This window comes from Harpia harpyja, chromosome 7, assembly GCF_026419915.1.
Source record: "Harpia harpyja isolate bHarHar1 chromosome 7, bHarHar1 primary haplotype, whole genome shotgun sequence".
Taxonomy (NCBI): Eukaryota; Metazoa; Chordata; class Aves; order Accipitriformes; family Accipitridae; genus Harpia; species Harpia harpyja.
In genome coordinates this window covers 469,679-495,527 of record NC_068946.1, presented here as the reverse complement: position 1 = coordinate 495,527, position 25,849 = coordinate 469,679, and the positions used below count along the sequence as shown (strand labels likewise).

Below are 25,849 nucleotides of genomic sequence, written 5' to 3'. Positions count from 1 at the left end.
GGCGGGGCTGCGGCGCACGTGGCCGAGGTGTGTGGGAGCGGGGCCGCCGCGTGCGGCCGCCGTTACGTAACCGCGCGGCGCCGGGGCGGGGGCGCGGCGCCTCACGGCGGCCCGGTCGGCGCCGGCGCTCTCCGGTGGGGTCTGGCGCGTCCCTCCCTCCTTCCCTGCCCGCCCGCAGCAGGTAGGGCCCGGGGTCTTCCGACTGACGTCCGTGCTAGGAGCCCGCGGGCGCTGCCTGGCCGTGAGGCGAGGGGGCGCGTGCTGGGGAGCAGCGCGGGAGGGCGGGAACCAGCCCGCATGGGCGGCCGGCTCAGCGGCGGGGGGTGGGCTCGCCCCTCCCGCCGTCCCTTGAGGCGGTGTTTGTTCCCCCCCCCCCCCCCCCGCAGAAGCCGCGCGGGGCCCGACTCCTGAACCGACGGCAGAGGGTCTGACCGAGCCGAGGAGCCGGGCCGTGGCCGCCGATGCCCCTGCGTCGTAGCGTTCTGCGGATTCAGAGATGGACGTGGGCAGACTCCGAGGCGGCGGCTCGGAACGCGGCGCGAGTTGGTCCCCGGCTGCCGCTGCTGGGGCTGCGGGCGAGCGAGAGGAGGCGCTGGGCCCCGCCGGCCCGGGGAGGCAGGCGGCAGAGCGGCGGGGGGACGCAGGCTTGCCTTGTGCCGTGTGTACGGGAACCGGCTCTAGCGGGAAGCGGTTGAACGGGCCGCACTCCGACAGAACGGACTTCTGCAGCCGCGAGCCGAACGGCCGTTCGGCGGGAAGTTGCGTGAGGCAGAGCAAAGTTAACAGGTAACTCCTGACGGCGTGTAGAGGCGATTGTCCTGTTGCTTGAAGTGACGTGCTTAACTTCAGCAGAGAGCTAACGTCAGCGTCGGGCACCTGGCGTGGCTGGGATCCCGAGTTCTTCTCGGGACTCGCTTACTTCAGTACGCCCGGGAAGCCTGCCTGAGTCGCAGACCGCGATGGTTATAATGGTCTCGCATGTAGGTTACATTGCTGCTGCATGGTTCCTCCTAAGCTCTTTGCCTAATTCTTAGATGGGCTGATCCGGATACCTCATTGACCCTTTTGTGGCTTCCGTATGTACTTACTCTAAAGACGGCGTTCAGCAGTAGTAAAGCAGAAATTACTTAAATGATGTTTTTCCCAGAAGCTCAGAAATGCAATGAGGTGCTAATTTCTTTTTTTTTTTTTTAATTAAAAAAAAAAAAGGCAGTTCAAAAGCTGTAATTTATGCAATGTTGAACTGGCACGTGAAGTTAACATGCAATACTTGAACTTATTTAGTGATTTATATAGTAAGAGTATGATACTAATAAAAATGCTAAATGGACAGATGTAAAATATGTACAATATTATGTAAAATGTTATGTAAAATAACAGTGTTCATATCTCATCTGTAGGATTAGAATCAATCTGTGTTTTGAGGATATTGACTGCTTATTTTTCAGTCAGTGAAATAAGCAGAAGTAAGAAGAGGGAAATTTTGCTTGTTAATAACCTTGCAGCTGTTGAGGCCAACGACTCTGTTAAAAGTATAATGAAGACTCCCGAATCACGTGAGGAGTGAAATCTTGGCATCAGGTGTATTTTGAGGACCTCACGTTTCTCTGAAGTGCTTATAATCAGATGCAGACTTCAAGGCTAGAAAGACATATTCATAAAGAATCAGCATCTATTCATGATTTTAATACCAGTGAGATTTAGAAAACCTAGAGTAAACATCAGCTTATTTTTAGCTGCTAAGCATCTTAGCAAGCAGATTGGTTATGATGTGACTTTGCCATCCAGGATGTGTTGGAGTTGGAAAGGAGGAAGGTAGAGGAGAAAAGATTAAGTAGCAAAGACGTGAGAAAGATACAACAGGAAATATAGCAAATGAGCATTAGGACATTTCCAGATATTCTGTGACTCTGCAGCCAAGCCCATAAAATGTTGATTTAGTGAATAATTTTAATTAGTTGACAGAAAAGAAGTCTCTGGTAAAATTTAACTCTGTTTTACAGTGAGCAGCTGAATTGGAGCCAGTCGCAGAGAGATATGATGATGATGATCCAAGAAATGAAAAGGTGTTTGCCTGAAGAGAAAAGGAGTTCCAGCAAGCCCAGTACCATCAGTGCTCTCAACTATGCCTTGCAGTGTGTCCAACAGGTCCAAGGTAGGTGTGGAAACAAAATCTGGAAGTGTAGAAGCTATACAGCAGCTTAGTTTGAATAGACCTGTCTGGTGACAAATAACACTAAAACAAATGAAAACATTCCAGTTAACGTGCAAAAAACTGACTTTTGGAAGCACTGTGGGTTTGGGTTTGTTTTTTTTTAAACAATCGTGTTATCTTTTTTATTGAAATGTCCACCTACTGCTTTGCTTTTCTTCAGAATTCTATAGCTGATAGGTGCCTACTAATAACTTTCTGTGTATATTGAAAAAACAGCATTCCCATCCCACTTTGAAAACTTATTGGATAGTCTGTGTTTTCCAACGGAACCGAGTAGCTAAAATTGTTCTTTTGCCATCACATTCTGTCCTTTCTGCTTCCTCATGCTCGTTTTCTGTAACATAAATAGGTCACTCCAATAGTATAATCAGTATTCCTTTTTCCTTTGTCACTACACAGACCTTCCTCATCTCACCTTGGACTTCACCAAAAAGATGACAAAAGTACAAGGGCTGTAAGAAACACTCAAAATAGTCTCCTTACTGACTTCCTTGTGTTTGTTTTGCTTTTCCTGTTTTTTTTTTTCTCCAATTAGCAAACAATGACTTTTTCCAGGCTCTGAATGACCGAAGAGTGTTTCAGACAGATGTGATGACGTACAGCATAGAAGAGTTGGTGGCAGTTGCATCTGAACACACTCCAAAAAACACTGTAAGGAATTCAGGCGCACTCAAGGAGTTCATCGCTTGCTGTTTCACTCTCTATTTAGTCTCCTTACACCGCTTTGTGGAAATAGAACGTGTAAAATTGAAAAGCCTTTAAGTTTTAGCCAGACAGGCCTTTGTGTTTTTAAAGGTAGAGCAAGACTGCTTCTTATCTGTGCTGACTCAGGGTACTCAATGGCAGTAAGTGAAGAAATACCTATTTTTCTTTTTTTCTTTTTTTTGCCAGAAGCAACAGATATATTGGAGCATTCATTTACAGCATAGTAATCTCTTGAGACAGGCTTAGCAGAAAGTTTTCAGAGCTGGGCAAGTCCATAGTTGTGAGGGACTTTGGTTTCTATTTGTACTCCTGGATTTAATTTTTTTTTTTTTTTCCTTCATTTGCAGCATGTGTCATGCTTTCTGGCTCTGCTTCAAAGAAAAGAGTGTTTCTTGAGATTCAGTACTGTTAGATGCTGTATCAGAAATATTGCAAATGCTTTGTACTTGAAAAGTTCTTGGAATATTTTTCTGTGTAGAATTGTGGTGAACACTCTGAAATTTGGGGAGAAGTGTGTGGAGTGACAACCAGTCATTCTGGACAATGGCAGGCATCATTGTAATCTGTTTCAGTTTTGATACTGCAGTCTTATTAGCATTTGTAAATCACGAGTAAGCTAGTATAGCACTGGAGATTGTAGTATCTCACGCACAACTTTAATTGGATGCTAACTTAAGAACACATTTTTGAACCTCTGTCTTAGGTTGTGGGGTGTGGTGGTTTGGGGTTGGTTTGTTTGTTTGGGTGTTGGTTTTGGTTTGGTTTTTTTTTATCCTTACAATATTGCTACCATGTGTTGGGGGAGGATTGCCTTTAACACTGTTTATTTTCCAGGACACATTTGTGGCTGTGTTTTCCTTGCTTTCTGGACGCATACTGCATATTTCTGAGCAGGCAGCATCCATTCTACACTGTAAGAAGAAAGTGTTGGACTCCTGCCGGTTTGTAGAGCTGCTGGTCCCTCAGGATGTGAGTGTGTTCTACACGCACACCGATCAGTCCCACCTGCCGCTTTGGAACATGGAAGGTCAAACAGGTGGGATTTGGCAATGCTCTTAAATGCTTTATGTGTCTTTCTGTCTTTGCAGAATGAGGATAGAATAGTAGTTCATTTTAAATGCTTATGCTAGCAATACACATCGGCAACGCTTGTTCCCTTTCCACTTTGAAAACTGAGTAGCTATGCAGGTCGTCCTTGCTAGCCTCCTAGGGGCTTAAATCTTACCTGTGGTAAGCAAAAGGCCATTTTTTTTTTGTGTACCATCTTACTCATTCCAAATACTGCCACTTTTTAAAAAGGTACTAAAGGTCTAATTGTGAGTTCAAAGTTGTTTAATCTACATCTTATGCTTACTTAGGTGCTTTGTCTTTATGGTCCGCTTGCAGCCTGCTGTGAACATAGCTCACCGAACCCAAGTTTTAAGTTGACTTGCAATTCAGTGCTGGATGTGCCTAAATGGTGACTTTTGAGTCCATTGTTGTTTGTGAGTAATTCGAATGTAGCTCCCATGCCAAGGCCCTGTCTTTTGTCCACTGAGCCTTAGGGCTGTTCTGGCATCAGAGCTGGGAAGTCCAAAATCCTTGCTACCAAAGGATGTGAGACATCAGAGGCTGCTAATGCTAATGTGCCAGGGGTTCCGCAACTTGGAAGCCAGGGGTGTGCCTACCCAGCAGAGCAGTGGCACCCCTATGGAGATGTTGTTACTTTCTTGCTGTGAACTGTTACTGAGTTTTCCTGTCCCCATAATTCTTGACTGTATGTAGTTTTTGGTGGGTGGCTCATAAAGCCAGGAATTTTCGCCTTCCCTTTCCATGGTGATGCACTGGGGAAGGAAGTTTTTTAGATCACATGTGTTCCCTCTGAATTTAGTTCCAGGTCAACCATTTCTCCAAGAGTAAGTGGGCTGGAGAAGAGGTAACATTTGAGGTGGGAGCAGACTGTTGAGCAGCTAAGTCAGTAGCTAATAAAGAGCAGGTTGTGAGACTTTGGTCTTGCTCAGAAAGTCTGGAGAATGCAGAGTTTAAAATAGTTCTGATAGGTGTGACCTTTGTAAGGGTATTAACTGATACTCTCAATGTGTGTTCTTCTCACTAGCTTCTCTGTATGAATATGCCCAGGTGAAATCCTTTTTCTGCAGGATCAGGCAAGTATATTATTATAGTTTTATCTTGGTGAAGGCTGGGCAAAGGGTACAGTACTGGGCAGAAACAGTGTTCTGTTGTTACAACTGACCAGTGTGAGCTCGTGGAACTCCATTACAAAATGGGCTTATTGTGTTTAATACTGGCATCCAGCAGGATGTTTGGAATATCTTTCCGATAGTGATGCTTAAACTTGCGTGGGGATAGAAGGAAAACCCTTGATACATGTTTCTTTTGGACCTGTCAGTTTCCTTCAGTACTGTCGTGCAGGAGAAGAATGATCTTGTGAAAAATTGCTGCTCCCCCTTTTACAGTTTGAGAATGGAGGCAAAGGGTGTTTTGCTTAAGATTGCTCGAGAGTTTGTGACAGAGGCAGTAACAGAAACTCAGTCACCCGAGTCACAGTATGAGACCTGAATCATGAGATAACTACTTGCTGTCACAATGGATGCAGTTTGTTGCTTTGTGCCTGGCTAATTTTAGTGCTAAAAAGAAGAAAAAAAAAATTGAGATTGGCCTGTAATCTTCAGTGCCATTCTGTTCCAGATGCGGGTGGTCTCTTGATTTCAGTAAGAACTGTTTGCTTCTGAGCAGATATAATACATATTCCATCTTTCAATCGATCATTGATTCATTAATCTGTGTTTCAAAAACCCAAGCCTTGAAATCACCTTTGTCTCTTGAATTGTGTAACGGCACTTGAAATAAATACAGCAGGACAGATATCAATTTTAAGTTGGGGGAACTATTCATAGGACACAGAAACATTTTGTAATAGCTTTTCTTCAGATTTTCATACGACACCTCTCCTTCCTTTATATAACAGATCCTTTTGATTGTGTGGGCTTCATGAGTAAAAATATTTTTTTCACAAGCATGCACTAGGCTTAAGTATGAAAATGTTGTTTTTTGTGGGTTAGACTTCTGCTATATCCAACTTCCGGTTTTTTGTTTTGGTTTTTTTTTCCAAAAGGAGGAGCTGTCAGTCATAGTTTTTATGACACTAACTTCTCTCTAGAAACATTTTACAAAACTAAGTGTGGAATAAGAAAGTAACTTTTAGTGTAAGTGATAATGTCCAAAAATTTATCTCCATTCTTTCTGTCAGAGCTGGGTAAGATAGTGCATTATAACAGGAGAAAAAGCACTTGCAATAGGAACAGGCAATCACTAATGCAGTTGTTACAAAGCTCTGGTTAAGATCTCATCTAGTATGTTGTGTCCTGCTACTGCTCACACATGTTCTAGCAAGACAAATCCTTATGGGAGGAGGACAATCAAAGAAAAACAACTATTTGCGAACCAAGGCTGGAGGAGTCTGTCTTATGTAGGTCAGTGAAACAAAACTTGAGAGAGACTTCCCCCCCGCCCCCCCCCAAAAATGGTACAGAATAAACAACAAACAGAAAAAGAACTGTTTAACTTGAAGGAGAGCTTAAGACCAAATTAGTGGTTCTCGTGAATACATTGGGACTGGGAATCAGAAGGTGGTCTTTAACTGTTGGAGTAATGGCATTTCTAGAACAGCCTCTGAATGCAAGTATTAGAGGCAAAACACCTACTTGGTTTGAAAGGGAACGAGATCAGTATTGCTGAATATGTTGGACTTGGATCGCAAGGGAGTGTGCTTAGGACCTCGGGAGATTCTGATTACCTGGGTCTGTGTGCTCAGCGTAAGTTCTCTGTGCAGGGTTCTCAGCCCTGATGTAAAGTATCTGAGTCTTGAAACCAGTGCATTAATCCCTTTTACTTTTCCTCAGGGGTGGTAAAGATCAAGAACAAGAAATGCGTTGTTACCCCTTCCGAATCACCCCATACTTGGTCCATGTGTGTACTTCTGTCCATGTGGATGCAGAATCCTGCTGCTTGGCTTTGGCTGAGAAAATTCACTCTGGATATGAAGGCAAGTCAGGAGACTCAGTGAAAAAAACCAAGCCAATAGGAAAATGCAGTATATGAAAGTCTGCTTCCTTTGTTTAGAACTTGTGCTTGGGTAGTCTCACCCATGTAACGTCCAGTTCGTGTGTGTGTGCACACGCACGTGCATGCATGCAAATCCAGAGCATCTGTGCCTTCTTTGCAAGGCCCCAATGCATTTGACGTCTTCTCACTATTTTATTTTTGAGAGAAGTCTGTAGCACCTAAAAATTTGTAGTGTTTCTATGAGTTACTGGTCAAAAAGCAGTGAGCAATTAAAAAGTTCAGGAGCCAATAACTCTCTATCATGAGCAAAAGTAACAGTTAGGTTTTCTGTCTTAGTGCATACTTTGTTTCAGTAAATATTTCTTTTTCTATTAGCTCCTCGAATTCCTATGGATAAAAGAATCTTCACCACCACTCACACCCCTGGATGCGTTTTTCTTGACATAGATGACAGGTGAGATTTGACTCTTAAGACCTGTGAGGTGTGTATGGAGAGGTAGCAAAAAATCCTTTGGTGGTGCAGCTGGAGACCCAAGTAAAGTAGTTGAACTGTGCAGTTGGCAGTAGTTAATTAAACAAAGTAGTTTTGTTTTGGTCTGCTCGTGGAAAACCATCTAGAACTCCACGGACGTAATCTCTTTTGTTGACTCTCAAATGTGAATTAAACACAACTGCAGTCAGTTTTCATTACCCAGGGCAATGGGGACCTGTGGTAACACAGACAGTGGAAAACCCACATAATGCAAAGCTCTGGGGATCACAGTGTGGAGATATAGCTGTATTGAGCTGGGTCAAATAAATTTGGCCAACTAAAGCTGTCTCCTGCAAAGCCACAGGAGTGTTTTTACAACACACTTTGCAGCATCCATGTCACATTTCTTACTGACATTTTCCCTGTGACCGGTTTCTTCAAGATCCCTTTTTCTTCTTTTTTTATTTTTTTTTTCGTTGCATGTAGACAAGCACAACACTGGCTGCAAATGTGAAGATCTGTTAGATCTCCAGGCACAGAAATGTTTGTCATTGGTATTTACGTGTCTGCATTGCGCTGGGGGATTATTAGATGGGCTGGAAAATGTTCTGTAGCCCTAGTTCATGGCGTTGTAGATCGTGCATGGGGACTTCACTGACAAGCAAAGGGTTAAGGATGTAAATACTCAAAACTATATTATAATAAGTGATAATGTGTTCGGGTTTCAGAGCAGTGCCTTTGTTGGGTTACTTACCTCAAGATTTAATTGGAACATCCATACTGATGTATCTGCACCCAGAAGATCGTCCTTTGATGATTGCTATTCACCGGAAAAGTAAGTACAGTTGCTTTAAGAGGAATTTCTACTGTTTTTAACGTTCTTTCATTATCATATTGCTTGACATGTGGCTGATCTGCAGTCTAGACAAAAATAGATGAATTAATGAATTAAAGCAACCAGTTTGAGATCAAAGCAAATTCAAACCCAAAGTTTTAAAGGACCCCAGTCATTAGTGTTTGTGCTTGCACTACTGTGTCATAATGTAAACTAAACCTTGTTTCTTGATTGTTTGGGTTTTTTTTTCAGTCCTGAAATTTGCTGGCCAACCCCCTTTTGAACATTTACCTATCAGATTTTGTACTCAGAATGGGGATTATGTCATACTGGATACCAGCTGGTCCAGTTTTGTGAATCCTTGGAGCAGGAAAGTAGTGTTCATCATTGGCCGACACAAAGTCCGGACGTAAGTCAGTTGTAGAACTGATCTATTGAAGTGCTTTTCATTGAATACTCTGCAAGACAAAAATGAACTAGAGACATAATGTTGCTCCTGCAGTCTGTGACAATTACCTAGCATCAGTCTTGCAGCCCATTCCTTCAGAACAGCATTAGTCTTGTTTATTAAGTATGAAGACGAGTAAATTACTTCGAAGTAAAAGGCAAATCCAACTTTTTTTTTTTTTAGCATATGTTTTTGCATACGGTTGATGTCCAAATACTGTGGCAATGGACGTGTTTAAATCAAAATAACAGTTTTAGACAAGCCGAGTAAAAGCTAAAAAGCAACGTAACAAATAATTAGTTGACATTGATTCATGATTGGCTCACAAAAAAACCACATTAACTGACAGACATTTAGCCAAAATCACCTTCTGGCTTGTTTTCTTCTGGAACATTCACTTGATACAGAATGTAAATATTTACCAAGGTAGCCTCTTTTAAAAATGCAATTAGTATTGAATGTTCAAGTTAATTTTTCAGATGTTTCTCCTTAGTTTTGAGGAGATTTGGAAATATGGCTGTCTGCCTTCCTCTTACCCGGTTTCTTTTCTAGGAAACGGCTTTTTGGGATGGCCTTTCGACTTTTCGAAGTGATCTTTTATTCAGGATTTTATGGGGTGTGAATTTGCCTTCTGAGTGAAGGAGGCAGAGGGGTAGATGCTTGTCAACCTTAACTCATGTCACTGTGCTGGTGTACTGACTTCCCTGGGGCTTCACATGAAGCACTGCCACTGCCCCGCTACCCTAGCAGAGCTGTTAGTGGAACAAATGACATCCCTTTCTGTTGATTCAGCGAAGCAGTCAAAATAAAATAATGATAATTAAAAAAAGGATATGTTCCAACTCTGTTTATAGCTACCTTTTTTCATCCAATTAAAATTAATAGTGATATTTTGTTGGCTCTCTCTAGAAGCCCTCTGAATGAAGATGTCTTTGCTGCAAGAAGAAAAGAAACAAGCAGTGTTGAGAAAGAGATAAGGGAATTGCAAGGACAAATTTACAAGCTGCTTCTGCAGGTAAAGAAGATGAAAGAATTTCAAAACACTGGCTGGCCTTCTGAATGAGAGGCTAAAGAAACTTGGGTCTGTTTAGCAGACTACTTTGGGGATGATCTTTTAAAAGGTCTGAAAGGGAAGTTCTAAATGGAGACAGGCTTGTGTGACAGCATTAAAAATATGGCTCTGGGTAGCCCACCTGATAAGAAAAAAATATTTTGTCTGACACATTTGCCAAGTCTTTATGTTGAAAGATAAATCTACATCCTGAAACAGCTTTAAGCATGGTAGGGAATTTTTCCTAAGCGAGTGATAGAGCTCAGAGCAATACTGACTTTTCACTTACTTTTCTTTGTTTACTTGAAGTTCTGTGTTGCAAAGTATGTTGTTCCCTTCTTTTTGTTCTCTGAGAGGGTGATTTTTTAATTACTTTCCCCCCCCCCCCCCCCCCCCCCCCCCCCCTCAGCCAGTTCACAGCAATGTTTCCAGTGGTTATGGAAGCCTTGGAAGCAATGGCTCTTACGAGCACTATATCAGCATAGCATCTTCAAGTGACTCCAATGGGAATTGTGCAGAGGAAATACAGGAACCAGTAAGTCTATAAATGTGTCACTGCCTGCAAAGTAATGGAAATAAGGTTTTAAAAATGACAATTTTTTCTGTGTACATATGCACTACTCATTATGAATTTTACTGACGTGGGAAGAAACAGCTATGTTCAAGCTAAATGTACTTAAATTGGTCAATTATAGAATGCTGGCTTTTGGTTTTTTTGCTCTTAATTTTGCTGACTAAAATGAGCAGATAACTACTATGGTAGTTCGCTAAAGTAAGTTGAAGACTTGCTTAAGATCAGCCTTCTCAAAGAACCAGTGGACTGAGAGAAAAAAGTGGAAGAACCATGCGACCAGAAAGAAGATTGATGCATGTGGAGGGGTTTCTGTTTGCTTGGGATTTTCTGCTTTGTTTTAAAAAGGCCACTAGAGGTACAGTGTAGACTGCTGTAGAAAAGACTGGAAACAGTGCTGTCCTAAAACAAGCATTGCAATTACCTAATTTCCTTTTGAGGCTCCTGGGTAAGTCATCAGCTTATTCCCACTCTCAAGGCTTGCATCAGTATTAAAACATTCAAATGCTGAGGCTGTTTGAGCTTTATCATAGTTAATTTAATTAAATCAACCATGATAATTAGATTCATTAAATTTACAAATACCAATAGATACCAGGCTTAGGCTGACAGTCTACTCCCTTTCAGTTTGGAGAATACAAGAACCCAAGCCCATCTTAATGGTCTCCTATGGCCTCTCTTTATTAATTTTATTCTGACTTCACATTTTCACGTATCTCAAGATGACATTGCAACAAGTTTGTGCAGATGTCAACCGAATAAAGAATCTGGGACAGCAGCTGTATATTGCATCAAGGAGCAAGCCACAGAATGGAAATGAACAGGCTGTGAGCTCAGAAATGCTAGGAGGTAAGTTAATGTAATTGTGATCCTTAAGGTAACATGAACTCCTGTAGGTCTATAGCCCTGAGTTTGGCTAGCTGATGTTATGCTGAAGAACTCCAAGATAGCATTTTAGCGTGGCTTAAATGTGGGAAGTGTTTTGGTTTGGTTTTGTTTTGTTTTTTAAACAATCAAAAACCAACCAACCAACCAAAAAAACCCTAAACCTACCCCCAAAAAAAACCTCAGCAGATCCATTAACTTTTTAACTGCTCCCTGAGATATGGAGGAACATATCTGTCTCTTCCTAGGTTATTAGACTTCTTTTCTTTTAACATTTTCTAGTGAAAATGCAGACTTCCTTGTAGCAAGTATAAGTCTACCGTGGAAGCTTCCCTTAGTTACTTTATGTGGACTCTCAGAAACAATCCATAGGTTGGAAAACACTGCCCCACTTCCCACTGAAGTAGTGGTTTAGTTAGTGAGCGCTTAATACTATGCTAACGCACATTATTTGCAGTTAGTACCTAGCACAAACATATGGAGAAACCTGGATGCTTCCTCAAATACAGGAATCTGTATTAAAACATTTTGCACGGTGATACTGCCTAGGAAAATTATAATTAACTCCTAGTCTTGTTGATAAGAAGACGGCACTGTGAATGTCGATACTACTCTGACCAGTGTATCTATGCTATGAATAGCTGTAAATTACTGTTAAATAACAGGTTGGATTCTGTGATGTATAAATTGAGAGAAGAGTAATATTGATTGCAGCTTTGTTTACAATTTAAATACAGTATTTTTTTTCTATGCTGTTTTCTTTGTGTTTACTAGTTGTTCTGAGTGGATGTTTAAGGTGGTGTGTGGGGTTTTTTTCTTTTTAGGCATTCTTTCCCCTTCTACCTCCCTTGCCTCAAAACATGTGACTTAAGATGAAAATGCAGAATAACTTAGTAATGAGAGCTGTGCTGTCATAAGCCATATATCCTTGTGTCATATATATGTATCCTAGTATATATATATATACACACATACGTGTGTGTGTGTGTCTTGGTGGGGGTAGTGTTTAGATGCCTTTGAGAGGAGTCTTTGAGGATTTCTGCTTTTCTAGGGAAGGGGGACTCTGCTTCCTGTTTTCTTCAGACATTGAGAAGTGATAGCACAGAAGAACCAGGCAACGCATTTTATGATGATTCAAAGAAGGCTCCGCGTGTTCCTTCCTATCAGCAGATCAATTGTGTTGATAGTATCATCAGGTAATAAACTATGAAGCGATTTTAGTTATACAAGTTTAAGATTAATTGGTGGAAGGTAAATATCCAAACAGTTTGCATTGGTCTAAACTGTCTGGGTTTTGAGTTGTGAGATAAATTTGGGATTGTTTGTAAAGTTTTCTGCCTCTCTGGGCAATCCGTCCCAATGCTCAGTCAATCCCAATTACACAGTAATGAAGAATTTAGGGCCCAAGATTCTGTTTGCAGCTATTGACATTTGTCTACTGCTAGTTTCACCCTTGGTGCAATAGCAGTTTGAATTTCGATGGGCCTAATATGTCAATGTCTTCTCAATATACGCTTTGAGAACATCCATATAAAACAGAAAGTTGATGTAATTTATAAAATGTCAGTATTTTTTAACTGAGTGGATAACCTCATCTTTTTACTTTCTTTTCCCTTTTTTTTTTTTTAAAGGGTAATTGATAGGTTTCTATTTAAAATACTCCTTGGAAAGCAGATGTATGTCCATGTATGTCCAGAGCTTCCTGCAATGAATTTGAAATACTAGTTAACAACCCCTGGATCTCCAGTTTGGATTGCTCAAATGTTTGTCTCTCCAAATGGAGAAAAAATGCAAAGTGGGGAGAGCTTCCTGTGATATGCTTTTATTTCAGATATCTACAGAGCTGCAGTATTCCAGCACTGAAAAGGAAATGTAAATCTTCTGCAAATACATCATCGTCATCTTCAGAAGATGACAAGCAAGGCCAGCAAAGTCAGCAGGAAGTCGAGGCATTGGAAGGTAACACAAAGTATACTGGCAATCATAATTAGGACCTCAACAACTGGTGGTTTTTTTTTTTTTATATGCCAGTGTTGTACATTCCAAGGGTTATGCCCACTTTTTAAAGTGTTGTCATGCTAACAGCACGTATATTTTGGTTATGTGGTAAATATTTGCTTACTTTGTCTAGATCTCACAATTAAGCATAACCTACAATATTAAGTCTTTGAACGTAGAATGTGTCAAAAGAACCTATTGTTTGTTGTTGCTAGATGTATCTTCTCTTGCTCACTCATTTTATGCCGTGTTTAGTATGTGCTGACATGGCACTGGCATAAGAATGTTACATTTATTTGTATATAAGACTGTCTTTAGTAGTCTGCATAGTTACTGGTTGTTTCTGAACCAGTCAGATGTGATGAATTGGGAGCATAGTGCTTGGAATGAAATTCCACGTAGAAATGTTGTCATTTACCGAAAGATACTGCTATGCTTTCAGCAGTTAATTCCAAAACTCCGATATCTGCTGCTCGGGAAGAGACGCTGAAAGATCAGACAACTACAGGCATGGTGGGAGCTCCTCTGGCAGACCTGACCTTGTCCAACAAGGCTCCAAGCGTGGTGTCTGTCACCAGCCAGTGCAGTTACAGCAGCACTATAGTGCATGTCCCACACCCTGAATCAGGTACTGTTCACACTCGCAAAACACTGACTTGACTCACTGATTTTTAAATTTACACAATGTTTTCAAACTGAAGTAGACTGTGAGAGTTTTGTCCATTTAAGATATGTTCGCATGAATAAGAGCTCTGAAATATAATTAAGGTACTTCTAGGGATACTGTGAAGAAAACTTGAGCCTGGAAATTTTTACAGTATTTTAATAAAACCTAGTTTTAACAGAGTGCACTATTTCCTTTCCCCTTTAACTTCATCACATACATCTCGAACACAACAATGTGCTTTTGGCCATTGAGGATTATAATAAAAATGACTAATGGGCCAGTGTTACTTCATTTTAATGCAGAAAGAAGCGTAAAAATGAGTATTTAACTGCTGTTGTACTAAGAAAATATGAAGAAAGAAGTGCCTCTAACTCGAAAATGAATTTGAAGTTTTCTAGACCATGCAAAGTAATTTACTCAGCTGATGTTAGTGTTGAGTGTAAAGGGTGTTTTTTCCCTGCTGCTTCTGCAGCCTGTATCTGCTCAGTAGCTCAGATGAGATTGTTTTCTGTGTAACCTTCTGTGTGTTGTGGGAGTTGACACCAGAAGGCCAGAGCAAAGAGTGAGTGATTTATTTTCTTCCCTCTTCAAAGAAGTGACTACAATGGAGGATACTACTGTTGGAAGTGAACAAATTGAGCTGCCTCCTGTGAATGCTCAGAGTCTCACTATGGTGCCTGAGGACTTAAAGCCAGTTGGCCTAACAAAAGAGACATTGTCAGCCCACACTCAAAAGGAGGAGCAGAACTACATTGACAAGTTCCGCCAGAGGATCTTGCTCTCTCCATTTAGGACTTACCTTCAACAGGGGAGCAGAAGTAACAACAGACATTCCTGTGGCCAAGGTAGGCAGCAGCCTTGAGAAATAAAGACTTAGTAGATGACTGTTATGGTTTAACCCCAGCCAGCAACTAAGCACCACACAGCTGCTCACTCACTTCCCCCCCACCCAGCGGGATGGGGGAGAAAATCGGGAAAAGAAGTAAAACTTACGGGTTGAGATAAGAACAGTTTAATAGAACAGAAAAGAAGAAACTAATAATGATAATGATAACACTGATAAAATGACAACACTAATAATAAAAGAATTGGAATATACAAATGATGCGCAGTGCAATTGCTCACCACCCACTGATCGACACCCAGTTGGTTCCCGAGTGGCGATCCCCCCACCTGCCGCTCCCCCCAGTTTCTATACTAGACGTGACGTCACATGGTATGGAATACCTCGTTGGCCACTTTGGGTCAGCTGTCCTGGCTGTGTCCCCTCCCAACTTCTCGTGGCCCTCCAGCCTTCTTGCTGGCTGGGCATCAGAAGCTAAAAAATCCTTGATTTTAGACTAAACTTAACTTAGCAACAACTGAAAACATCAGTGTTATCAACATTCTTCTCATACCTAGCTCAAAAACATAGCACTATACCAGCTACTAGGAAGACAATTAACTCTATCCCAGCTGAAACCAGGACAATGACTTACAAAGACCAACCTAGCAGTGGTTCTGCTTCGCATGATTTAGCGAGTATCTTATGCTGGCTGCAAACAGAACGCTTCCTTTGAACTGCCAAGGCTTGACAACAGCATTGCCCACGCAGAAGGTCTGCTCCATCTTGGATGTTGCTATCTTAGACTTTTCACAAAGCAGATAATTATTGCAATCAACCCTGCAAATCCCAGGTAGTTTATTGCCTCCCCTTGAAGGAATGTAAAAGATCTGGTTGGGATAAGCCAAAATAATTGATAAGAAAATTGATGACACGAAGGAAAATATTGTAGATATGTCAGCAAATTCATCGCTGTAGTGTACAAAAGAATTATCTAGAAGAAAGTCAGCTCTCCAAATAAGCTGCACTCAGTTATCCGGGTGTTCTTCTCTTTGTCTTTTTCTTTTTCTTTCTTTTTCCCCCCCTGCCCCAGGTCTGTCATTTCAGTGAATGTGTCTATTTTTCTTCCTCCTTAGGAGATTCCCCTTCAAAGCAGATGAGCCCAGCTAGCTGGAAAAAAGGCAAACATGGAAAATTCAAGCGCCAGAAACCTCAGACACAGTCCTCAGATAGCCGCTTTTCTAGTAAAAATAGAAGTAGTCTTCCATGTGAGAAGAGAACAATTCAGAAACAGTCATTCTCTCCCTCAGAAGTGTCCCATCTGAGCTCGTCCAGTATGAATGTCCTTCCTCCTGTGGGATTTCCTGTCTATTCGGATCCACTATCTAGTTTTCCAGCCTCTTCTGTAGGAGAGGAGCTTGCCCTTCACTCATTAAAACCTGAGTCCATGTCATCGGCACAACTATGCTACGAAGCACAGTCATGCTCAGCACTTTATCCCCCAAACGTAGGCACGTTTATGGCTGTATTTTTCCAGAATTTCCCCACCTACGCTCAGATGCCTCAATATGTCTTTCTTCCTAGCCCTCAGTATGTTTATTCCCCCTACTCATATCCATGCACTACACTACCTCCAGCCCCCGTTCCTGTTCCATCACAAATAGCACTGCACTCTGTGGATCAGCCCTTTCCAGCCTCTTCTGCCACATCCATGGAGGACCAGCAAGAGGGCCAGCATGACCAGGCCCTACTGCTGAGTAGCTCACGGAGCAGCTCCCCACTTCAGCTGAACTTGCTTCAAGAAGAGCTGCCAAAACCTATGGAGATTTCCATTAGTACTGATGTTAAAGCACATGCAGAAGCTAAATGTGTAAGTAATATGAATTTTTAATGTAAAGGAGAAACTCTGACTTGCATGGTGTTCAGTCACCAAAACCAGTGATGATGATCTGTGTTTCAGGGTCACCAGATTTTGTTAGCTGCTTTTTCCAGTGGCTGTGCTATGTAGACTGCAGGGCACAAACAGCACAGGAGGTGGAGAAAGCTGTTTATACTTGCACCCGTGGAACTTGTAACAGTACAGTGTTGGCACTTAGCTAATGACAGAAATGTGAGATCTGGTCTAGGCTGCCACAAGCCACTTCTGCTCAGCCGTTTGGCAGCAGCCTTTTCAATTAAATTGTCAGCCGGAATTTGGGGTTTGGGGTTTTTATGCATGTGGAACTTGGTTAGTGCTGCGCAATTCGCATCCTTTTTCACCCAGTCCCACAGTCTCTGTGGAGAACCAAAACAAAGGGAAGATACGCTTCTAATTACTCCCTCTGTCTCCCAGGGATGCAGCTAATGAACGAAGAACAGGGATCCGTGTGGGTCGGTTTCCATACATGGGCATAGAAAAGGCCTCTCCAACTTCCGCGGTAAACTCAGAGGCAGGAATCTGAGCTCTGCAGGCAAGGAAAAATATGTTGGCTCCTGAATCCAGATTGGGCTGGAAAGGCTGGATCAGCTGAAACTGCAGGGTAGGGTCCTGAAAGGGGAGTTGGTGTACCTGTAGCTGCTGAAGCAGTGAGCTTCACACAGTGAATCAGGGGAAGACTCTCTCATTTTTCCTGTAGTGCACCATTGCTTGATGCGTGTGGCTGCTTCATGCCATCTAACAGGACATGAAGGGAACTGACTCCTGCTCTCTTGTCAGCAGAAAATATTAACTTAATGCAACAGTACAATATCTTGACCCAGTGGGGAAGGATCTACAGCAGAAACCAGTAAACTAGAGTCCGGATGCTTGTTGCTTTCACCCATGAAGAGTGTTATCCTGAGTTCTAGACCGCCATTCATTTTCAGAGCTAGAAACTCCAAACCTATTGAATTGATATGAGAACTTGGTCAACACATGTCAAATTCAGTAAATGCATGAACTTCCTTTTTCAGACTTAAGTGTAACTTCCATGGATGTGTTTGTTTTGATTTTTGTCTCCAGGACAACAATCCAGAAGACAGTGGTAACAGTGCTAGCCATTGTGCTTCTAGTGAATTTACTGACTGCTCACGGTACGAGGACTCCCAGTCGGGTACAGGTTCGGCAGCATCAGGCAGTGGATCAGCTTTATCTCTTTCTTTAGGCTCTGGCTCCAATGAGACTTCTGGTTGTGGCACAGGTAGGGAATTTTGAGATTTGGATGTTTTGGATGTGCTAGATGGCTTGCTAACCTGTTGGTAATTCATAACAAGATACTGTAATGGGAATGGGAAATCCCAGTAAGAGGATCTGTAGTCTTTGCTTTTCACCAGCTTTCAGTGTTTGAAGCCACGTTTGTTTCAGTCACTGTAGTTGGAAATGGGAATCTAAGAAGCTGTTCCTATAACCTGTGACTCTTTAATTTTGCTCATTATCACTTTTCTCTGCATTAGATACTGGCTTGCATCTTATTTGAGTAAAGGTAAATCTGCCTAGAGCAGGACCTCTTGAAACAGAAGCAGAGAAGTTGAGCCAATTAATTTGGAGAAGAGTGAAAAGAGCTTTGGAGGTCTTAAGAAACTTAATAGAAGGCACTTTATCTTTGAATTCTCAATAGGTACTAATCACTTGCTAGAGCAGTCATCTGGGAGTACCTGTGTTCGTATTACAGAACTAGCTCACAAGAATACACTGGTGTTCTTTTACTTTTTTGTGCTGAATTACTAGGATTTCTCAGGCATCTGCATTCATTTTTTTTCATGGTAATTCTCAGCAGACAGTGGGAAAAGCAGCAAGTATTTTGCCAGTAATGATTCTTCTGAAGCTTCCAAAGAAGAGAAGAATCAGGAAGCAGAAGAAAAAGGGACAGCTCATAAATCCAAACATGAGTCAGCCCGGGTGATGATGGATCACACACCTGAGCAAGTTCTAATGACTTACCAAATGCCAAACAGGTTGGAAAACATCAACAGTTTCTGACATGTAGTTTGGAATTGTGCATAGAGCTGTAGAATTAAAAACGAGACCACGGAAAGAGCGCACATACCAATAAAATGCCAAGAAGGTGTATTAACCTAGTGTTTGTGCATTCTAAGCCCTGGTTATTTCCTTTTGTCTATTTTTTTCCCCATTTCCACTATCAGTTAAAATATGGTAACGTGTAACCTTTTTGCTGAAGTGTTACAGGGGATTGGTTATTGTCCTCTACTTTGAATGCACAAAGGGGTAAAAATACTTAGGTGTTATTTGAAGTTGCTTGCAATTAGCTTATATATGATTTGTAATGAGATTCCATATTAAAAAAAATACACAAAACAATAAAACAAAAAAAACCCCCACACCAAACACCTGAAAAACCCCAACAAAAACAACCACCACCCCCCCCCCCCCCCCCGACAGACCAGTGTTGAAAGAAGCCTTACAAAGCAAGTAAGGTATAACAAAGTATAGTTGCTTGTCAATTGCTGATGCTGTCTAGGCTTCAGCCATAGATCCTGGTGAAGAGACTTTCCCAGGGTGATTGTAATGTGTGCCTGCCTTGCTTCATTTAGTACAGCTGTGTTCACAGATGTCTGTTACTTGCAGAATTAAAGAGGAAGTTTTAAAGGAGGATCTGGAGAAGCTGACAGTCATGCAAAAGCAGCAGCCTTGGTTTACAGATGGGCAAAAGAAGGAGCTTGCAGAGGTGCATACGTGGATCCGGACCCAGACTGTCCCACTGCAAATCAGCACCCAGGTAAGGAGTTGTGAAAGGAATCAGCAGCTCATTCATGCCTTGGCTAGCCAGGGGCAGTGCCATTTCTAACCAATGCAATCTTTTAGTGTTGGGGTCACTGATGGTTATTACTTGTAAATGTAGGAACCACCTGTAGCAAAGTTCCTTCAGTCACACTGTTGGATGAATGGGAGTAGTGTCATGCTGTCACAGAAGAGTCCATATCTAGTGATGTTTTTTCTGTTAGTGTTAGGTCTTTTGCTCTTTTTCTTATGAAGTTGATGGTTGCTATGATCGAATAGCATATAACACTGGGACATTAGTGAAGATTAGAGCAAGTGTGTTCAGCAAACCGAAAAACGCTCATCATCACAGAATAGGTTCAGGCATATAGTAAGAAACACAAAAATAGCTGGCTTTTTGTAGGTGGATTCATTCTTTAAGAATTTTGGTATCTTATGCCAGATTATCTTATCTGGTATAACTCTTAGGCACTCTGATAAACTACTTCTGATTTATATTTGTACATGTTAGAGAATGTCTTAATCAGTTCAAAGTGTTCCCAGTTGCTCTGGAGAAGAAAAGAGCGAGGCAGAACTAGGCCCACAAAAATCTACAGAGTTCCAGGGATGAGTTGTACAGAAAATTTCAAGGCCGAGTGGGCTGCATTCATGTACTCGTGTAGCAGAAAAATGTAATGTCTGTTATAGCACTGTATGCTCTATGTGCTAGGATTTTCAAATGTGGCATTATAAGCTGTGTTATTTACTCTTAGAGCAGAAAAATTGAGAAATCTGTGTCCTTGGCTCTGGAACAAGACCAGAAAATTAGCCTTTGTTTTCCTAATACCTTGTTGATAAAAATCTTATGTCCCCTGCTGTGGTTAGGACCATGTGTTTGATTCAGATAGCAAAATGAAGTCCAGTGGTCTTGCAGAAAATTCTGTTGAATGTTTACATGTCAAATGTTATGAGATGTATTGGTGTGCAAATATAAATACTTGATATCTAAGGTGCTGAAACTATCTAAGGTTCCTAAGCAGTGTAGGTCATGTTTCCAATATAAATTGTCATTTTGCAAATGCAGCCAGGCTTCTGACAGTAGAAAGAAAGACAGGGTTTCTATTTTAATACTTTATTTCAATATCACAGCATTTCTCAAGAATGAGAAAAATCTGGTCTGTCAATACACTCGGGCGTTTCAGCCTTTTTTTGTTGGTGGGTATTGTTGCTGTTCAGCCTGCAGTCCAAATCCTTAATGAGCAGCTTGCTTATAAAGCTGAAAAATTAGGCCTTCAAATTCAAGGAAGGCATGTACCTTTTTATCTCAAAGCTAAAACTGTATGTTCCGCTAACCGAAGAATTCGTTTTCGAGACAAGATAAGTTGGAGGTGCAAGTACCTGCTTCTGAAAATAAGATACCTGTGTGATCTTTGCTTTTAGAGAGATTTCAGCCCATTGGCAAGAGGTTTCAAGAGATTGCAACGTATCATGCTATCAGGATTTGACTCTTTGAAATATACTCATAAAAAGGAGAATTTAAATTACACGTTCTTGTTCCTTTTTAAAGGGCTGTGTTACATGTGACATCAGGGGAACAAGTTGTGAGGCTGTAATGGCTGCTGACAATATGGAAAACAAGGGAAAATCACCTCCGCTCCTGCAACGCTGAAGACATCAGCACTTGCGTCAGTAAAACAGCTTAGTGTAATTCCCATTGCCTTTTCCTCTGGCTTTGCTACATACTAGTGGTGAATCTTTCTGGCTATCTATTCCCAACATGAGCAGTTGCACATGTGAAACTAAATCTTCCTCCATTACCCCTCCACTCCTGGCATGACTTTGAAGACAATCTTTTACTGGGAGGCCGTTTCCCTTCCTGACCTCGCAGGCTTGACGCAGAATGGGTGATGTTTCTAACTTTTGGTTGCTCAATGATGAGCAAAATACAAAGGTGGTTTGGGTTTGGGTTTTGTTTGTTTGTTTGAACTTGGCAAGTAAAAGTCTGAAAAGATGCAGTGGTTAAGAACCTACAGTGATCAGCCTAATGGATCAGAACATGTTTACTCTCCACGTAAGGTAGATGTGTTGAAAACAGCATTGCAACCAAACTACAATGGAGTGCTCTTCATTTTTGTTTGTTCAATATTTAAAGGTCTAAACTGAAGATCCTAATACTCTGAGGCTCTAAAATCACAGTAGCTGGTTCGAGGGTCCAACAGGCTTTTTAATGAGCAGCTGAAAACTAGCCAAGTTATTTTGCATCGAAATGCCTTTCGCCAGCTTGTGCCCATCAAAAAAACAAACTGAAGTGAAAAGAAGCAAAGCTATTCCCTATGTTTTTCATGATGTTTTAGAACCAAGTTGTTTTATAGCTTTTGCTTTTAAAGCTGTGTTTCTCAGGATAGGTGTTTAAAATTGATTGAGGGTAACTGGTTTGCAAATCCGCTAGAGATTAAATTATAAATAGCAATCAAAAAAAAAAAAAGTAACAATTCAGAAGTTATTTCCTTATGCAGGATCTGCTTTCTAATAAAAGACACATGGAAAACCTTCTCTATCATGGCACTAGAGCCTAGTTATCAAGTAGCTATATGCAATCTTTTATCTTACATTGCTAGCACTCTGGAAGGAGGATTTGTATCTTAATTTTGTTGTTGTTGTATTAGAGTAGTTAGATGAGTTGAATCCAGGCATAGTTAATAGGAAATTTTAAGTTGTTTCCCTGTTTTGTTTTTGTTGTGGTGATGCCAAAAAGAAAAAGAGTCTGAGCTTCATTTCTTCTGCTTTCTTGAAAAGTCACATGTTGTGGAGCCAAACTTGAACATCAAACCACATATTCATCATTTCTTATCACTGTTGACTTGCTGTACAAGTTTTAACCTCTTTCTTTGTAATGGAGTCTCTGGCTGTTGAAATCCATGGACAAAAAATGAGTTTGTGCATAGTGTGAGTTTGTTGTTCAGAAAGTGGTAACCGCTTTCTCTTTCAGCATGTAAAAGGACTTGTTCTCATGTTAATACTTCTAGCTTAAAGCTGAATGTCTCAAAGTGCTCTTCAAACAGGACACGCTTCACTAAAACCTGGCAGATTTTGTCTGATTTCCCCTTTGTTTATCGAAAGCTGAATGTAATCAGATTTTCCTTGTGGTGTCATTAATCACCTTAGCCTTCTCAACAAAGAGTTTTAGAATGTAACACATTGTTCACCCTTTTCTTCTGTGTAACTCTTCCTTTTCTGCTATGTGAAAGATTTTCACTTTTTCAGTTTCATTTACTAGTAAGCTTCAAGTTTTTGAGTAAGTTAAAAATACTGTGATCTGCAGATCATTGAAGGAAAACTATTATTTATCTAAAGGTTTTTGTTACTTTTTAAAATCAATTCAGTGGCAATCTTTGTCATTAAAGCTTATTTCAAGGAAAGTTCTTGTTACAGAATTTTGAAGTTTTCAAGGCGAATTTGACTCAGGCATTATTCTTGTGATTTTTTTCTTCGTCTTTTTTTTTTTTTTTTTTTTACAGTATGCTTGCCTGCTCTGTTTATACCTATTGCTTTCTATTTATTCTCAAGCTGCATTTCATTATTAGTCTTTCATTTTTTTTCAGCTTGAACTTGTTTTTTCTTGTGTTGTAAATCAGCAGAGGTCCACACATCCTCAGTACTTTTTGTGTTTGAACTTTAAACACTTCTAAAAATGAGAGACTTTGATAGGTGTTTACATATAGCAAGTTATGTACTCAAGTAGGAAAATGTGGGCAATACCTTATACCTTTCCTAGTCTTTTTCCAGCACTTTCCAAATACGGTATTCTGCTTTATAGCCACACCGCCCAAAATGTTTGCTCTAAAACTTGTAACAAGATGCTATGCGTATAGGTTCTTCTCTTAATTGGGAAGCTTCTTAACTAACTTAACTGTCAAATTAGACTGATGCACTAGAATCCATTCTAATTGGCTGTGCTTAAATTAAAATGAGTGCTTTAATATATTTTGAGACTTAGCAAAATAGATTAATTTGAATATTCCAGGTAAGGATCGCTGTCTCTTTCAAAAGAGTTTAAAAGTGTAAGCCAGAAGGAAAGTTTAGATAATCAACTCTTTTGCTGTATTTTATTTCCACTGTTTATTTCCCGAGTATAAAAATGAGATGGCTTGCCATGTCTTAGCAAGGCATACGTGTCATCCATTTTATAAAACACTAGGACTTAGTTTACGAGAATGGTAATACATACCTAATGCTTGAATAATGCTTTTCATCCGTAGGTCTGGAAACATGTCAAAAAGTTGACTATCATTATCCCAGGTGTATAAAAAGAGGCAGACACACAAAGGACTTGCACAGATGCATACCCCCAGTTCATACCAAATCCAGGAGTATAATTTGGGGATCTTCACTTATTGTATCCTGTGCTGTCTTTGCTACAAGTGTTCAAGATTCTGACCTGTACCTAGAAACCCGATCATATTACATGTGTTTATTGTTTGGAGGTGTTAACCCTTCTTGTACCACCCATTACTATGAATTTGTGCCCAGTAGGATCATAGAGATCACAGAAATCCTAGATGGTTTTTGTAATGCTGCGAACACCATACCCTCTGACCACATGTGATGAAGGTGCATGTGTCTAGGAGTTTGAATTCAAAGTTTGTAATCCTGGCTAAATCTTAGGTGCAAGATTCCTTGTCTGGGGTTACACTAGTCCCGGGTTATGGAAAAAATTATGGTATGGGCGAAGAATATAAGAGGAAGGAAGAGGTGAATCGGTGCCCTGTGTGACCACGAAACTAAATTATTTGCCCAAAAAACACAAACGGTCTTGGCTGCAAAACGAAGTTTAGGACAAAAAACAGTTTCCCAAGCTATTCTTTACCCCACTAGAACCACAACATCTTGCAATCAAATGCCTTATCAAGCCTTTTGGGAAGGACGTCATTTTGGTAAGTTTTCAGGAAGTGGTAGTTTTTACTTCAGCTTATATTAGTCTTTCAGTCTTTGTAGTTTGCTGGAGTAGTGGAAGTGAGATCCAGTTCTCATCTGAAAGACCAATGGAGTAAATATTGCAGCCAGATTTGGACATGCTATTTTGTTTATGTGACTTTGTTTTGCCTGGCATAATTAAAATGTTGCAGACAGTTTAGAGCTGCTTGGAAGGTCACTTTGGTGATCAAAGGGAAAACACACAAGTACAGTAGTGATGCAGTTACTACCCCCTGTGGGGGCATCAGCAGTTCGGAAACCCGTGGTGGATTTCACTGGCAATTTTTTTTTGTTGTATTCATAAATGCAGAATTATGTTTTTAAAAGATTAGTTGATGTGCAAATATTTTCATGGCATTGCTATGAACAGGAGGGACCCTAGTGTATTTTTACAGTGCGATAAATATTCGCTGAACGAGTAATGTATTGGTAAGTTTATCTTCCAGCTGAATCAAGTTTTAAATCACATCAAATGAATTTTTACATCAGTTGATAGGAATATTTTATTGAAATAATATTCAGCTGTGGTTGAATTTACAGTTGTGATTTTAACTGTACACTTTAAAGGAGCTTCTGTTTTTATAAATAAAACTGAAAAATATGCTGCAAAGAACTGTTTCAAATGTGTGTTTACTTTTGTTGGTAATTTCTAGAAAATAGACTTTTAAGAAAATATTTATTACGTTTTTCTGATTGTACTTAAGTGTTGAGGTTGTGGGCATAGTGAGAACAGTCATGTAGCAGCCATTCATCCTGTTCTGTGTGGGGTTTTGTGTTTGGGTTTTTTTTTTTTATCTCACTCTATCTTGCCCACTTCAGGACATGTTATTTCCTTTCTAATTGCACCCCACAAAGAAGGGCAAGTACCTTTTGAATGTAAAGGATTGTGTTTGGATGTGTAAGCTGTTGGGCTTTGGCATGCAGGATTTAAAGCTTCTGTCTGTGCTGATTTGTTAGAAAAGGTAATTAATAAACATCCTAAGAGTTTTGGCCCCACCATGCTAAAATTTGTGTTCTAGAGGAAAGACAAAGAAACAATTCAGAGGTTTGATTCACAGGCATGTCTCATAGAGCAATAAAGTTCTTAACTAATTGCAGAGAAACAATTTGGTCATCTTTTTCTGCTTTAAGGGACTTTAGAGAGAAGTGTGGTCAACAGTGCTTAAAGAAGCCTGCAGGAGAAAGGCAAAGTCACTTCAGTGAGTACAAGGTACAAAACAAAAGATGTAGCATCTTATTAAAATTCGAAGAGAGAAGTAATCTTAGATAAGTATGTAACTGAAGGTGCTTCTGGCAAGGTAAGTGATGCAGTTCCTTGAAATACAGGCATCTCGAAGGTAACATTGGATATATTTTTGCTGATGGTTTATTAATTTTTAAAAGGGTGATTTGATCATTCTAAACATACTTACAAATGTGAGCCAAATAATCTAGATATTTTTGGTCCAAAAATGATGAGGAGAAG

The 25,849-nt window shown here is 40.7% G+C and overlaps 1 protein-coding gene across 11 annotated transcripts; it reads left to right on the top strand.

Moving 5' to 3' along the window:
• Positions 1–198: 198 nt before the first annotated feature.
• PER3 (period circadian regulator 3) lies at positions 199–25,582 on the top strand. 11 transcript variants are annotated; one of them, XM_052792030.1, is made up of 22 exons: positions 201–786; positions 2,004–2,155; positions 2,751–2,866; positions 3,755–3,956; positions 5,016–5,064; positions 6,823–6,965; positions 7,361–7,439; positions 8,186–8,292; positions 8,545–8,701; positions 9,650–9,755; positions 10,201–10,326; positions 11,085–11,211; positions 12,299–12,443; positions 13,079–13,206; positions 13,688–13,873; positions 14,506–14,757; positions 15,872–16,605; positions 17,716–17,893; positions 18,467–18,647; positions 19,279–19,429; positions 20,978–21,095; positions 23,670–25,007. In XM_052792030.1, the coding sequence occupies exons 1-21, from the start codon at positions 497–499 to the stop codon at positions 21,077–21,079; spliced, it is 3,711 nt and encodes a 1,236-aa protein (XP_052647990.1). In that variant the 5' UTR covers positions 201–496; the 3' UTR covers positions 21,080–21,095; positions 23,670–25,007. The 11 variants fall into 11 exon arrangements, 10 of the variants coding, with proteins under 10 accessions (XP_052647996.1, XP_052647995.1, XP_052647994.1 ...); XM_052792036.1 differs by lacking the exons at positions 20,978–21,095; positions 23,670–25,007 and adding an exon at positions 25,516–25,582 and having other exon boundaries at positions 200–786; XM_052792035.1 differs by lacking the exon at positions 23,670–25,007 and having other exon boundaries at positions 200–786; positions 13,691–13,873; positions 14,509–14,757; positions 20,978–23,519.
• Positions 25,583–25,849: the final 267 nt, after the last annotated feature.